Here is a 14,771-nt window from a genome sequence, read left to right on the forward strand (position 1 = left end):
GTAACAGTTGCACTAACTGGTACTGACAGGACATGGTTGTGATGATGGAAATACATCATTTTAATGAACTGGTGTCTTCCCTGAGTTCTGTAATAACATTTGACAGCTCTCACTGCTGTCTGAATTCCTCGGTTGGTACAATCCGGTTGTGGTTTGGTTGACACTGTAAGACAGCATTTCTAGGAAAGCAGGTTAGGGAAAGGAAAGCCTGCCAGGAATGAGTGACTGCAGCACGAAGGGAAAAGAAGATAACGAGCCTGGATTTGGAGTGAAAAACTAGACTGTGACTTAAATTGTGCAGAATGTCTACACTGCTGATGCTCTGCATCTGAACACTGAATGTAGGACAGTGGAAACAGCCTGTCAAGATGTGAAGAACATTCTGCAGAAGCCACAGTTATAATCCCTGCACACTTGCAAATAAGACAAGGAATTCAACTTGCACATTGTCAAAGAGGGAGAAATCCAAGAGCTGAGACTCCTACATCACCCAGGATCCAAGTGGGCTGAGCTTTCTGCACCTGCCAGCTGGTGTGGCTGGGACTGGATGGAAGGAAGCGTAAGCATTACCTGCATCATTCCTCCTGCTCCTCAACTGGCTGTCAGGAGCTGTCAGGGAATCTGGGAGGCATTTTGACCAGTGAGGTAAACCAAGGAGAAAACTGTCCAGCTTCCAAGTCCCACTACCTCAGCACTTAAATAAAGCAACTGCTGTCCAGCAGGAATCTCTCAGGCAACTAAACATAACTTAGGGAATCTGTGCATCCCTGGGCTGACAGAGGACAACTAGAACAGAAAAAAACCCAATTGCATTTAATATGTTTTTTCTAAGCCATACTGGATGTTGAAATGATGGAAGCAAGGCAACTTCTGAGAAGGATAGGAAAAGGATGCATCCTTTCATGTAAATCAAGGGCAACTTTCTCCACTATCTTTCCATAAGAGAAGATGGAAATCTTAACGTAGATAGCAATTGTGGAGTTCAGGCAAGCCTACCAGAAACACTGCAGAACTCAGACATTTTAGAAAGTAGCTCCATTCACCACATTAGTTTTAAAAAAATAAAGTAGTAACCTGATTTTTCCTTCTCCCTCCATTAATCAAAATCTGTGCCGTGCAGCTCAAGATCAGTAGCAGAAACCAGAAAGCAAAGCACTTATATTTCTGTCTATTCAATGCTTTTGGAAACAAAGTCATAATATTCTTAGTATCAAAAAGAAAATTATCCCTCCAGCCACTAAGAAATTCAAATATGCTTGTTATGTACAGGCTAAATTGCCATGGACAGTTCCAGAAAAGCCACAGAAAACACGGATTTATCCAGACCTGCGGTCAAGAGCCACCAGTACAAACATTTCAGCAGAAGCTGCACAGCTCCCATCACGTTTAACAATGTGATTAATAATCACATAAACATCTGTTTCTCGTGGATCTATATTGCTACTGAAAATCCAAATCTGATTTTTTAAGGTTCCTCTTTTTCAGTATTTAGCTCTATTTTCCACTTAACTGAATAGCTACGCTTTGGATATAATTTTTTCCCTGATAATTCACATCTTCACATTGATTTTCACAATTGGCTCCCTGGGAATTACAACGACCAGGTTTTAGATTTTCCTGGTCCTGAAAAATGTGTTATGGAACCGCAGCATACTTATAAATGTGGAGACTTGGGCATGGGCCTCGCTTGGATTTGAGGGATTAATAGCAGCTTGTCTCTCCAGTACTCCTCAGAGGATTCCAAAGGGAATTCTCCTTTATCAAAATGGCAAGCACTTCCTGCTGTGCTGTCAGGAGACACATTACAAACTACCCAAAGATGGTCCTTCCACATTTCCTCCGAGTTCTTCTGCTTGCCTTCTAATTTCCTGGAGGACATTTGTCTTTTCTGAGAATAGATTAGCTTCCCTTTTACTGGAATCAATTAAACATGGTATCTGGCCAGCAGAGCTTGTGGCTTCTGTCCCACTGAGGAGGGAGTCAGACAAGTGTCACCTGGAAGGGGTGTTTGGACAAGGGCTGGTTACACCCCCTCATTCCGATCCCGAATGTGAAAGTACAGCTCCATTTTCCACTTGGACAATATTTATGAGTTCCTTCAAAGGAGATGTTACAGGACCCTGGTATGGATGCCTTTGGCGTGGTGAAAAATAACTACAAACCTGATAGTAAATATTTCATTTAAAAGCTGTCCATTGCGTAAGGGAAAAGGCAGGAAAAGAACCAGAGTAGGAATGTCAAGGGTGCCAGAGAAGCCAGGCTAAGCTCCAGCCTTTTCACACTGCTCTGATGGTACAAGGCAAATAGCTTGACTAGTCAGCTTGGCAGCTCAAGCAACTATAAATAATTACTTGATTGAGACTAAATAAAAAAAAAGAAATCCAGCCCAAACTACAACAGCACCTTAAAATAAACTTCATCACGTCTTGCACTCCACACGACCAAGATGTGTATTAAATTAAACATGCAGTACCATCACTGATGGTATCATTCCAGGGAAAGCCACAGCTGAGGAAGGGGCTTCCCATGAAAAAATTCCATCCCTCCCTGACTTCTTCAAAGTAAACATTAACCCTCTAAATTTCCCAAAATTAAAATGCTTCTTGTGACAAGAACTCAAACTATAAACAGCAGTTACCAAATGGAGAGAAGTTACTACAGAATTTTAATGGAGGTTTAAGAGAAAAGAAGGAATTATTCAATCAAACAAGGAATTAATGTCATATATATCTCACACTTTGGTGAAGGAGTGAAAATTCCAAGTCTTGCTGTAGAAAAGCAAGAAGCATCAACAATTATTTTTGTGTATGTAAATAAGAGGCTGCATTAATGCCTTACTAACAAGATACTATCTTAGGGGTTGTGCAGGATAATTAACAGTGATCATGAAAGATCTTTTAAAATCTGCACCTGAACAAATCCACTAATGGATACTAGTAATGACTGAAGACTGATGTAAATCTATATTTTAGAATTTTAAAATATAATTTGATTACGGGAGAAATTTCCAGGAACTACACAAAAATTGCCACGTTAAACGAAAAGGAAAACAAATAAGTGATGGATTATAAAACAGCAAACAGAAAGCAGCAACAGCTCCAAATCACAAACATTTCTTCACCCTGGGGTCTGTCACAGGACAGCACAATTGCATTTCTCTGTGGCCTAATTTCCTGTATTTTGCACTACTGAAAGAAAGCAGGCAAAAATGAAGAACTGGTCTAATGACTGTATAATGGATCAACTGGAGAAAAAAACCAATTCTAGATGTTCTGACTTTGCAGCAAATAATTTCTCAAGCTCCAAGCATAAATAACAGTGTTTGCATTTAACATACAGTGTACAGCATATGTTTGCAAAAGTAAGCAACCGCCTGTGTTTACATGAGATACACGATGCTCAGCTTGATTTGCATATCAGAGATCAGGCTGTAAATCTCTGATGATATTTACCACTGGATAATTGAAATTAATCCTGCCAAAATGACTTTGACAGTCCTGAATTTACAGCCTGAGAAAGCAGCCCTGGAGCTGCCTCTGCTGAGCGATGAACACGACTGGCTGTGTTTCTGGGGTTTTTATAATTTTTCTAAGCACAGCAGGTACATCAGTTACCTTCTTAGTTACCTTCCCTCTCTGCCCTCACCTCCCCAGTGTTATGTCATTTTCTTTTAATGTCCTTTAAAAGTGGCCAGTTCTCCGGGCAGAAAGCCTCGAGACATTCCAACACCACAACTCCGACTCCCTCCAATCCTTCAGTAACTTGGATCATGGTTGTGCCTCAGCCCCTGCCTGTGTCTTCAGGGCAGGAGGAAGGTGCTTGGATGTTTGTTTGTTTTCTGTTTTGTTACCTAAACTCAGATTGTCTCTTTAAATAGAAGGCACATAAGTTGCCCCGGAGAACAAAGTGGTTAACTACAGAGCTACCTGACATTATCCTCCTGTCAGGAATGTCTCTGCCTTGAGGTGTGATCGACACTTTCAACACACACAAAAGAAAAACATTTGTGAATGTTATCCATAGCGAAAGAAAATACTGTTAAAAAGACCAGAACTAGTTTCACCTTCTCAGAAAACAAATTTCAAATATTTAGTAGGCAGAATTTTCTTATCACTGGCAAAGAATTATGTAATTTATTAAACCTTTTCCAATTTGAGACATGTTGCATCTTGTGATGATTGTGAAAGTTGCACCTTGGGATCTGGTGCTAAAAGAAAGCAAACAGCCTCCCCAATTTCTTGATACCAAGTTTTCAACTACAGAGAATGCTGTATATTTTTCAAAAGCAACATTTATAGACAGAAAAGTATGTTTCTAATGCACAAAAGAGGCTTTTTTTTGAAGCCTGGAAATAAAAAGACAACTGCCACCCATTACAGAAATGGATGCACTTTTATTTGTAGCATTTATTTACAAGATAGCTCTTTCAGAAAGGTGGCAGTGATAGCTTTGATATTCATCTTGCTTTTCTCCCCCTACAACCTTCTGCTTTCCAGGACTATATGATTGGAAAGCAGGCATCCATCCAAATATGTAATATTAAGGAAGAAAGACAGCTCTCATTTATAAAATCTTAACTCCTTGTCAGTGGAAAGAATAAAGCCACTAGATTAACTGTGATCACTGATTATTTTCCTCCCACAAGTATGTTATCCTGTGCTCTGTCCCCTGTGCAGAGCTCGTGTCAGCTGGCAGACACCTGGAGAGGGAGAGCGCTGCAGATGACAACTGGATAAGCACATATTCTGTGGGGATGAGAAGGAAAATAACTTCCTCGGCATCACAAGCCCTTGGGGAAAGCTTGCTCCACCCTCCTGACCTGCTGCACACCCCCAGCCTGCAAGAGTCTGCAAGAGGCTGCACATTTACAGATGACGCAGCTGGTGTCATCTGTAAGGGAGAACTCCAGGCACGTAACAAATTTACAGGGGGACACCCTGGGAAACAGCTGGGATCAGTGTTCCAAACTCAGCCAATTAGCCTGGCAATTAGTACTGCAAAGCCAAAATTCACTGCAGGTTCTTTTGTAGAGCATCTCCATATATAAGCACCAGCAAATGCACAATCCAGTGGAAACCCTCATTAATCTGTCACTGGTTTTCCCTTATTTCCAAATCCCACCATATATTCTGCAGGGGCTGATTTTCACTGGAATTAGCCAATGTGGGCATAAGGCTGCTCTGGAGTCAGGTCTCCAGGCAGGATGTCTTAAGCCTGAAACAGCCTCGTTTTCTTGTCATCAAATCCCTTTTCCAGAAGCCCTTCAGGAGTATCTCATTTCCCCACCGTTCTCGTTCTGTACTAAGTGCATATCCCATGCACACTTCTCCAGCACATCCTACAGATTCATCTGAACAGGCCAGCTAAACAGAACTCAACTGGCAATGGACTGAGGCAGTGGAACATAACCCAATGCAGGATTTTACTGGCAGCAGGCTGAAAGCCCACCAGTGAGGGCTCCCAGTGAGGCGCTCTTATTCCCTGCTCTCAATACTCCTATTTTAATCAGACGGTGCCACGTTTTTCTGCCACCTCCTGCTGCCTTTAGCCACCCAGATTTCTGCATGACTTCAGGCTGTAATCATTCTAGGTCTGTAACTTGCCTTTCCCATCGTGGCTGTGTCCTTACTCCCCTCATGCAAATGCAAAATGCAGATCAGATAGACTGGGGGTAGAAGATGAGAGCTGCTGATGAGTGTGAGGGGGAGGCCTGGGTTGGCGGTGAAGGTTTGCTTTGACTCCTCTGACTACAAAAGCCTCCTTGGCAGAGAAGATATTTTAAAATGTCTAAACAAAACCTCTGTCTATGCAAATTCAAAACCATTCTGACATAAAATTAAAGCAATTCTTGCCATTATTTCTTAAAGGTCATGAATATGCCATAAAAGATGATCAAGGCATTAAATTCCTACAAGAGGTTAAGAGACATTAGATTTCTGGTGCTTCCATTTCTAAGGAAAACACCGACCATTAATTCTTATTATTGATAGTAAATGGTGGAAGCATCATCTGTTATCAGAACTGGCTGACAACTTCTGTTATAAAACCCACTTCTCAGCTGTCTTGACCTTTGCCAAACTTTACCTGGTTTGTCTGTGTTTTATAAAAGTTGAATGTTTGTTTCAAGCTTTCATTTTAAGTAACTGCTCTCAGCCAAAATAATCTGGAATAACTCATGAAGGGATAGATCTGTTATCCCATTTTGAATAGTATTTAATGCTTCCTCAATTCACAATCTCAAAAGCAAGACTGGAAATCTGATACTGACAGTTTTAATCAGTTCTCCAAAAAAGTCTGGGTGAATTAGAACAGTTTGGAAAATCTCAACTCAGGGCTCCCTGCAATTGCAGCAGACTAAGAAGGATTTAGGAAAAGAAAGGAAAGACGAAATTCTCCCTTGCTTTTCCTGTGAAGTTTCTTTGCTTGAAAGACTGTTTCATCTTGTGCAAATGCAAAGGAAAAAGAAGACCAATAGCAAATGGAAAAAACCATCAGGACTGGATAATAAAGTACCAGGGAAAAGACCCTGTAAGACTGGAAACTTCTCTGCCGCTGATGACATTCAGTTGTTAAAAATCAGACCTAGTACAGTACAGGGGTGTTGGTTACACCACTCCCAAGTAATTCGGGAGTTCAGAAGACACAAAAGCCATTCCATTTCTTTAAGGTGTAATTAATCAAAACTGAATATAACTGAAGAAAGTTCAGGAACTAATAATTAACTGGTAAGCAGGAATATACTAATACTCTAGAAGCACCTTCATAAAAATGCATTTGCCTGCATAACAAAAAGGTCCACGTCGATTTATTAATGAAGAGTGACCCTGCTGAAACACAGTGACTTTATATTTCCCCTTGGCCAACCTTAAAGTGTGTTGTATAGTCAGGAGCTAGAAATACTATGCAGAAAACTCACTCAAAGTTTTAGTCAGTTACTTATTTAAATGACATATTTAAGTTCCACAAAGCCCTTACCTTAAAAAAAACCAACACTGCAGAGTAACAGATGCCAAGTAAAAGCAAATATTTGTATTTTGGCACTATCTGAAATCCTTCCCATCTCCCTGTTTAGTACAGCCCTTATGAGGTAAACCACATCAAAGCCTGTTTTTTCCAGCACTCTCTTTAATTTATCTGCCTTCTCAAAGTAAACTCCACCAATCGATGCTAAATCGAGCTAAAACACAAACCAGTGGTTATTAAGCGAAGTTATCAATTACCCAACACAGACTCTCCAGTAACTCCCTACCTGTTGACGTCCCAGATTTTACTCGTGCTGTCCATGGAGGCAGAGGCCACAAAGTCCCCCTGGGAATGCCAGGAGCAGTCGTGGACAGCGCGGGCGTGTCCCCTCAGGGTCAGGATGCACCCGCGCCGGGAGAGGTCCCAGATCCGCACCGTGGTGTCCCCGCTCGATGTCACCAGCTGGGTGCCGCTGTCACAGGGAACAAAAAATAGCTGTTAGCAAGGATGTAGGTGAAGATGTTCTCAAGGCACACAGCAAAATAATTTAACTCTGTTTAGAAAGACAGGTTAAGCAGCAACTGATGTTGCATTACAATACATACAGACAAAAATCGTGTTTGAAAACATTCCTATTTTTACTTGACAGTTTTCTGACATCATAGATGAAGCAGTCACTTATTAAATATACTATCAAAAGACAAGAAAAGGAGATAGGAAGTAGCTATCTCCCACAGGAAAGTGAACACAGCTTCCAAAAATTACTTTCCTACTTTTTGTAGTCTATTTATCAACAGAGTTTATCAATAAAAGAACGTAAGCCCAGAGAACTGCTTTCAAAACAGAATAAGACAGATTCAGGGAAGAATATTTTCTTATTTCCCAAATTCATACCTTTCTGCATGTAAATTATTACAAGAAGCATCCCAGTTTTGTCTCTTCTACTCAGCATAAACACTTTTAACACATTCACTATCTCTCAGGGTCATAGATACGCCACATGAATGAAAAACACAGAGTTCAACTCAGACTTCTTGACCAAATCTTCAGCTAAGTACAATTCTGTTTCCTTTAAGCATGAACATATGGCTTCAGACTAAAAGTTCACCTGTAACATGTTCTATAACAACTAGCAGAAGATTCTTCATAAAAAGAAAATAATAAAAACAAGTATGTGGAGTGATACCCTTATTAAACTCTGCCAGCCCCAGCCTGTGGCTCAGGATTTCTTTGTGCTTAACAAGCATCCATGGAGGTTTTTTTCCCCCATGAGTAATTGATTTTTGAACACATGCAAACTTTTGGCACCCACAATCTCTTATGTCAACGAATTCCAGAATTTAATTATGCATTGTGTGAAAAGCTATTTTGGGGTCTTAAATACCTGACTCCATTTCACTCGATGCTTCTAATTCTAATACTGAGATTAAAAGTAAACACCTACTACACATTCACCATCTCTAACTGCGGTGCCAGCTGTGGTTTCAGGGCCCTGTTATATTTTACTGCAAAGCTGAAGATTCCTGCTCTGTCGACTCATTCCTCACACAGACACCATTCCAGCTCTTGGAGCACATTTACCATCTCTCTCAGCACCTTTTCAGCTGCAACTGAGGAAGCAGGTACCCAAGGAATGGATTTCCTGGTTTATTCTGTATTCTTTTAATTCAGTTAGGATTTTTGCCCCCCCCCCCCCCCCAAAGAAAGCGACCAGAGTGGCTCCAGGATTGCTTTCCTGAGTGCTAATAAATACTTTAGACTCCTTCTTATCTGTGGACAATTAGGGCCATTTTTTCTTATGTTCATCTGCACTGACTTTCATCTGCCACTTTACCATCAGGTCACCTGTTGAGACTGGAATCTTTTCCTGTAATTCTTCACTTGCTCCTTTTTACTGTCCTGGCTAATTGGCAACTCATTCACCTCATTCTTTTCCCCAAATTCCAAGATCATCTTAACTCAGATCCCTGCACAGATCCCCACGGGATTCAACGAATAATTTCTCCATTCTGAAAGTGACATTTTATTCCTGTCCTTTCACCAGTTTCTAAATTCACAAGATACATTTCCAGTTTATCCAGGACAGTTTTGCTTCCTGGGGAGTTTTTGTCAAACGACCTCCAGAAGAATTTACTGCAAATCCAAGTGTCCAAAATTCATGAATCTCCCTTGATCAAATGCTCAGCAAGCCCTTCCAAGAACTCCCAGGTGATTTCTGAGGCTTAACTTCCAAAGCCACACTGATACCCCCCAGGGCTTCACTGCAATAAATGTATCCATGAATCCTGTCATTTTGCTTCTTAATATGATTTCTATCAGCCTTCCCAATATAAAAGTTAGATCAATCCATCCAGAGTGCCTTCCTCCCAAACTCCTTTAAAATACTGAAAAAAAAGTTAATGCAGCCCTCCCAGGAACAATGGAGGTTTTCAATTGTGTTTAATAAACAAAAACAACAGCAACAACAAAACAACTCAGAAAAAAATACAGGTCAAAAATATTTAAACTGTAGGTTTCCAGACCAATTTCGGCTGTTATCTCAGCAACATCAGTAAGATGACCTTGCCTTTAGGATCCCATAAACTCTGGTTTTATTTGAATAATGGCAAAGGTGCTATCACAGGCAGCAGAAATCCTTCTCCCACATCCCTGGATATAAAACTGTGGGAAGTGAAAACAGCTCAGGGGTTGATTCTAAGCGCTACTGTAAAACCTGAAGCAAGAATATACTCTGAAATATTAGGTCACTGCTGCAGTTCATAAAAAAAAAAAAGAAAAAAGGGCAGGAAAAAAAAAAAAAAAGGAAAGAAGAAGGGGGGAAAAAAGGGTCTGGGACCTGTGGTGTCAAACCTGCTTTTTTATATTCTTCCCTTCCTCCTTTTCCAATAGATGTCCACCGAATTGCTTGGTAAAAGGAGCTACTAAGACAGCTTGAAATATGGGCATCATTTACCTGATAGATCTTAAGGGGGAACTTGACATTATGAAAGATCACCTACCGAAGTTTTTGACTATTTTTAACACCTATGGTTTAGACTGGTAATTTTTATGAAAATATCATTATAATCTTCATTAAGGCACTTACACCCCCATGCCTAAGACAAAGCTTTGAGAGATTAATCTCTCAAAAATTCTAACACTGCACAGGAATAATTCTGAAGCTTTTGTCACGTATCCCAGAGCACAAAGGTTTGAAGCCTGAGTAGGGGTTTGGGGGAGACCCTAATTTTGAAAAGCTGCTCGGAATAAATGTGCCTTTGTTAATGAAACACTTGCACTTCTAATAACTCAAGCTAGATCTCACTTCTGGAGACAGATAAAATTAGAGAAATGACAAATTATCATAGCCCTCATACATTTATGAAACGTGTAAGCTTAAAACAAATTCGGAGGCAGGTATAAAGTGGGACTGATGAAATCTGCAATTGATTCAGAGGCAAACATGTACTGCCACTGTTGAGAATCACAAGAAGAGATTTATAGCTTATACATTTTTTAATATATAATCCCCAAAATGCTACATGAAGAACTGGTACCTTGGGCTGAATTTCAAGAATACACCATCCAGGCAGTGATGAAAATCTTTCAGAAAACAGATATGAGCAGGCAGGTAGTTCAAATGGATTCAATTTGGCAATCTGCAGCAGGGGAAGGAGTTACAAATGAGGTTTAGCACTCCTTACAGATCAAAGGAGGAAAAAAGGGGGGGATTGAAAACAAAAGCACAGTTTGGACAGGAAAAAGGTTTTGAGGGATGGACTGATAGTGGAAGGAAGGGCAAAAACACTTGGGAAGAGCGGGCCCAGATGCCCCAACCCCTGCGACAGCAGCTCCTCACCAATCCCGGGGCACAGGGCAGCATCTCTTCAGCAAAGAAAGGGGAGCTGCACGGGCTGAGGATCTGCAGTTAAGCATGTAGGAATTAATGGCAGCTTTTCTGGGAAGCACCAACGGTGCTCAGGGGAATGATGGCTGTCAGAGCTGTTTTAGCACTGAGGAAATCCTCACCACACAGTCGTTTTCAAACCACATAATGAACCAAAAAAGTGCTGTGTCAAGCCAAGTCAGGCATCTAAATCAAAATTCTGCTAGGAGAAAAAAAATCCCATCTACTTAATAGCTGATCAATATTATATACTTTTTCTGATTTGAGGCCTTTTCTTGGTCCTGGGAGATAAAAGAAACACTCCAAATTCTGAGCTAATGTTTTGTTCCCCACAGCTCCAACAATTTTTTTTTTACAGTGCTTTTGTTCTGTTTAAGACCATGTTGGGGAGAAAAACAAATTTACCAGGAAAAGCAGTGGGTTTTAATGATTTAGGCTGGTTTAACAGTCTGTGGTACCCACACAGTCCTCTATTCCATGACTGATTTCCAAACAAAATGCATACTGATTTTTGTACTAAAAACATACGGAAATGTGACATCAGAAGCTCAGGCTTAATTACCAGCAGCTACATCCATAATCTCCACTTGAATTTAAGATTGATCACTAACAGGGAAAGCTCCAGCCAATCCTGTGCAGTGTGTGTATCTAACTCAGAGGAAAATAGACCACTCTAATTGTTTTTTAACAAACCAATCAAAGAACCAGACAACATATCAGGAGACAAGAAAAAGGTAAATCTCATCTTTTCTGTCACTTGAAACACATTCACACACATGCAAATAACTCTGCCATCTTTTAGAAATTTGGTGTTTTTGTAAAGAGAGTAACAGCACCTTTGTGTGCAGCGCTCTGTGGACTCCACCAGCTTGGTTTGTACAGTTTTGCTTGGTCTGTTTGGGTTTTTTTTTGTTTATACTTTCTAGCAGACCAAAGCACTATAAGGGATCAAACACAGATAGACCATTTTTTAAAAATACAAAATAAATAAAAAAGTTCTACCTTTCAACTGACTTGAGGTATTCCTAACTGATGCTGCAAACTGCCCTTCCAGAGACAATTAGAGCAGAAAAAACTTTGGAAACATTAATTCTGCATTCCATGAAAGGGGACGGAACATTAACTTCTTGAGCCTTAAATCCTTCCTCCCTCGTATTCTAAACACAAACACATTTCCTTTCTTTAGACATTCCTGCTTCTCCCAGCTTCACTGTTCTCACTACAAGATGCCCCTCCATTAACACTTCCCAAGTTGTAGACGTATCAATAATTAAAACTCATATTCAGCAACAACACGAGCCTTTGGCACAGAGTCAGTTCACAACATTTCAGGTGACTGATCACCTTTCTGGAATAGCAGGCAAATGAAGGCAACAGCTACCCCTATAGTGCTCCCCTGGAAATATATCAATTGTCACATCAGCAAAGGCAGCTTCAAATCTTGCCCCTGGCTCAAATATTTCCAGAGGATGGACTTAGATCTGAACCTTGACCAGGGGATTGCTCAGGTTACTCCTGAAGCTGCTGAGGAACATCACCTGCCAAGCAGGACCACATGCCCCATCCTTCAAAATCCACAAGGATTGTCATTTTGCCTCAGCCAGAATAAATGATCCAGCCACCTGTATCGTTAGATCCATTATAACCTCCAGAGAGGGAGATCCCACGCCCTCCCTGGGCAGCCTGTCCCAGTGCTCTGCCACCCTCAGCATATTCTGTGATATATAAACTATGTATTATAAATATAAAAATATATATTATATGTACATATTATTCATATAGGGCTGTGGACACAGCCAGTGTTCTGCACATAAACTGAGAGGCAGCTCCTTTCCTCAGACAACTTCAGGCTAAACCAAAGGGTGGCGGGCAAAGCCTCACACACCGTGCTGGTAAATAACTCACAGCAACACACTAAACCAAACACAACTTGTGTTCAAGTCTTGCCTCCTGAAAGAGCTGCAGCAACAAGCAGCATCTGACTGGAACTTAAACGACACAAGCATCAGCAACACAACAACGAATTTTAAACATACAGCCCAACATTACAGGATTAATGGTCTTTTGCCATGGCACTTGAAAAACACTTTAAAAATCAATATTCCAATTGCTTAATTGGAAAAAATAAGGTCTCTTCTATTTACCTCTATTCATGCAGTTATTCTAAAGCAAAATTCTAAAAGCTTCTATATTATTTGCAGTATCAGCACAGGTAAACCCTAAACACAGCAAAGTACAAGGCAAGAACTGCAAATACTGTTAAAGATTACTCTTTGACTTAGCATAAAATATCAGCAAAATTTAAGTAAAGATACAGAAAGGAAATGCCTGGAAAAACTGAACTATTCCACAAAAAAACAGACCTAATGAAGACTGAAGGCTTATGGAAGCATCTTTTGCCTCCTTGTTTCATATCATCGTAGCTGTTGACTAAATAAATACACCAGCAATTGACTGATCCTTTAGACTTCTCTCCTCGTTTTGCCAGAATTAAGCTGCAAGTTAAAAGTCTAAAGAGCTCGGAAGAGGGATAAGGAACAAGAAATTGGGGTGTGGGGAAATACATCCTTGTAAACTTCTCTTTTTCTTGGAAACAAGATTAAAAACAGTGGCCCAGACAGTTCCACTTAGAAAAGCATACACTTAGCAATGGAGTCCCACCTCTGGTTATGAGAGTTGTATTTAAACTCTCCCTTTTTCATTTGGTACTAAAAAAAATGCAAGGGATGGAATTCCCAAACACCTGCAGTCATTGTAACTCTGCTTTATTCTCCTGCTTTGCCACGGTGAATATTTGTCACAGCCCCTCGTTTTCTTCTCACCAGACAAAGTGAAAATTGGGCTGAATTTAAAAAATGTTGGGGTCAGCACATTATTAAAAAAATTCCCATTAAAATTGCTGAAAAGACAACGGGTGGGTTTTTCCCACACCAGGCAGGAGACTTGCACAGTTCCTCTATAAAAGATGATGTGGATCTGAGTCTCTGGGGGTACAAAGAAAGATGGGACAGAGCTCTGCAAGAGGAATACACCAAGGATTACATGGAAACTGCATCTGGCTCGAGATACTTGGAAATGAAAAGCAGAGTCCAGGAGGGTACTAAGAGACAAAACCTCAGATTTGCCTTTCCTATTCTTGGCCATTCCCAGGCATCCCCTGGTGCTGCTGGGGACAGGATGATGGTCCATCAAAATCTGGCAATGTGGAGCCACCCTTATGTGCTGAGTCTGTATTTGAGCAAAACACTCAGCAGCAAAGATTTTGTTTCTAACAGACTTTGTAACCTTGAAACAGGCCTGAGATATAGTTCACTATTTTGTTGCTGGAGTTCTGAGACTCATTAATTATTTACAGTGACACTTCTTATTAAAAACCCATAGTTCTTCTGGTGTCTACGGTTCATTTTGGGAGTTGCTGTAATTATCCTCATGGACTATGTGTCCAAGACCCATTTTATGTAGTCATTGTAATATGTTTCATCCTTCAGGATAATCTTAAACCCAGTTTTACTCATTTTATTAACAGACATAAGAAGTCATTTAGACAGAAGGTGAATGCCAGAAGATCCAGTAGTAAAAATACAAAAAAAAAAAAAAAAAAAAAAAAAAAAAAAAAAAAAAAAAAAAAAAAAAAAAAAAAAAAAAAAAAAAAAAAAAAAAAAAAAAAAAAAAAAAAAAAAAAAAAAAAAAAAAAAAAAAAAAAAAAAAACAAAAAAAAAAAAAAAAAAAAAACAAAAAAAAAAAAAAAAAAAAAAAAAAAAAAAAAAAAAAAAAAAAAAAAAAAAAACAAAAACACAAAAAAAACACCACAACAACAACAAAAACCCAAAACAAACCAAAACAAAAAACAGAACAAAACAAACCAAAACCAACAAAACAAACAAAACCAAAAACCCAATTCATTTTAAAAATGCAACATCAC

The 14,771-nt window shown here is 39.8% G+C and overlaps 1 protein-coding gene across 2 annotated transcripts in view; it reads right to left on the reverse strand.

The window, feature by feature from the left end:
* SPAG16 (sperm associated antigen 16) overlaps positions 1-14,771 on the reverse strand; it is a 367,722-nt gene that overhangs the window by 164,457 nt on the left and 188,494 nt on the right. For both annotated transcript variants that reach the window (XM_027890314.1, XM_027890313.1), the window contains exon 12: positions 7,250-7,435. In XM_027890314.1, the coding sequence (XP_027746115.1) occupies positions 7,250-7,435 (186 nt within the window). The remainder of the gene's footprint in view (positions 1-7,249; positions 7,436-14,771) is intronic.

The sequence above is a fragment of the Empidonax traillii genome, unplaced genomic scaffold (genome assembly GCF_003031625.1).
Source record: "Empidonax traillii isolate 1590-97213 ecotype Southwest subspecies unplaced genomic scaffold, ASM303162v1 scaffold284:size1552100, whole genome shotgun sequence".
Lineage (NCBI taxonomy): Eukaryota > Metazoa > Chordata > Aves > Passeriformes > Tyrannidae > Empidonax > Empidonax traillii.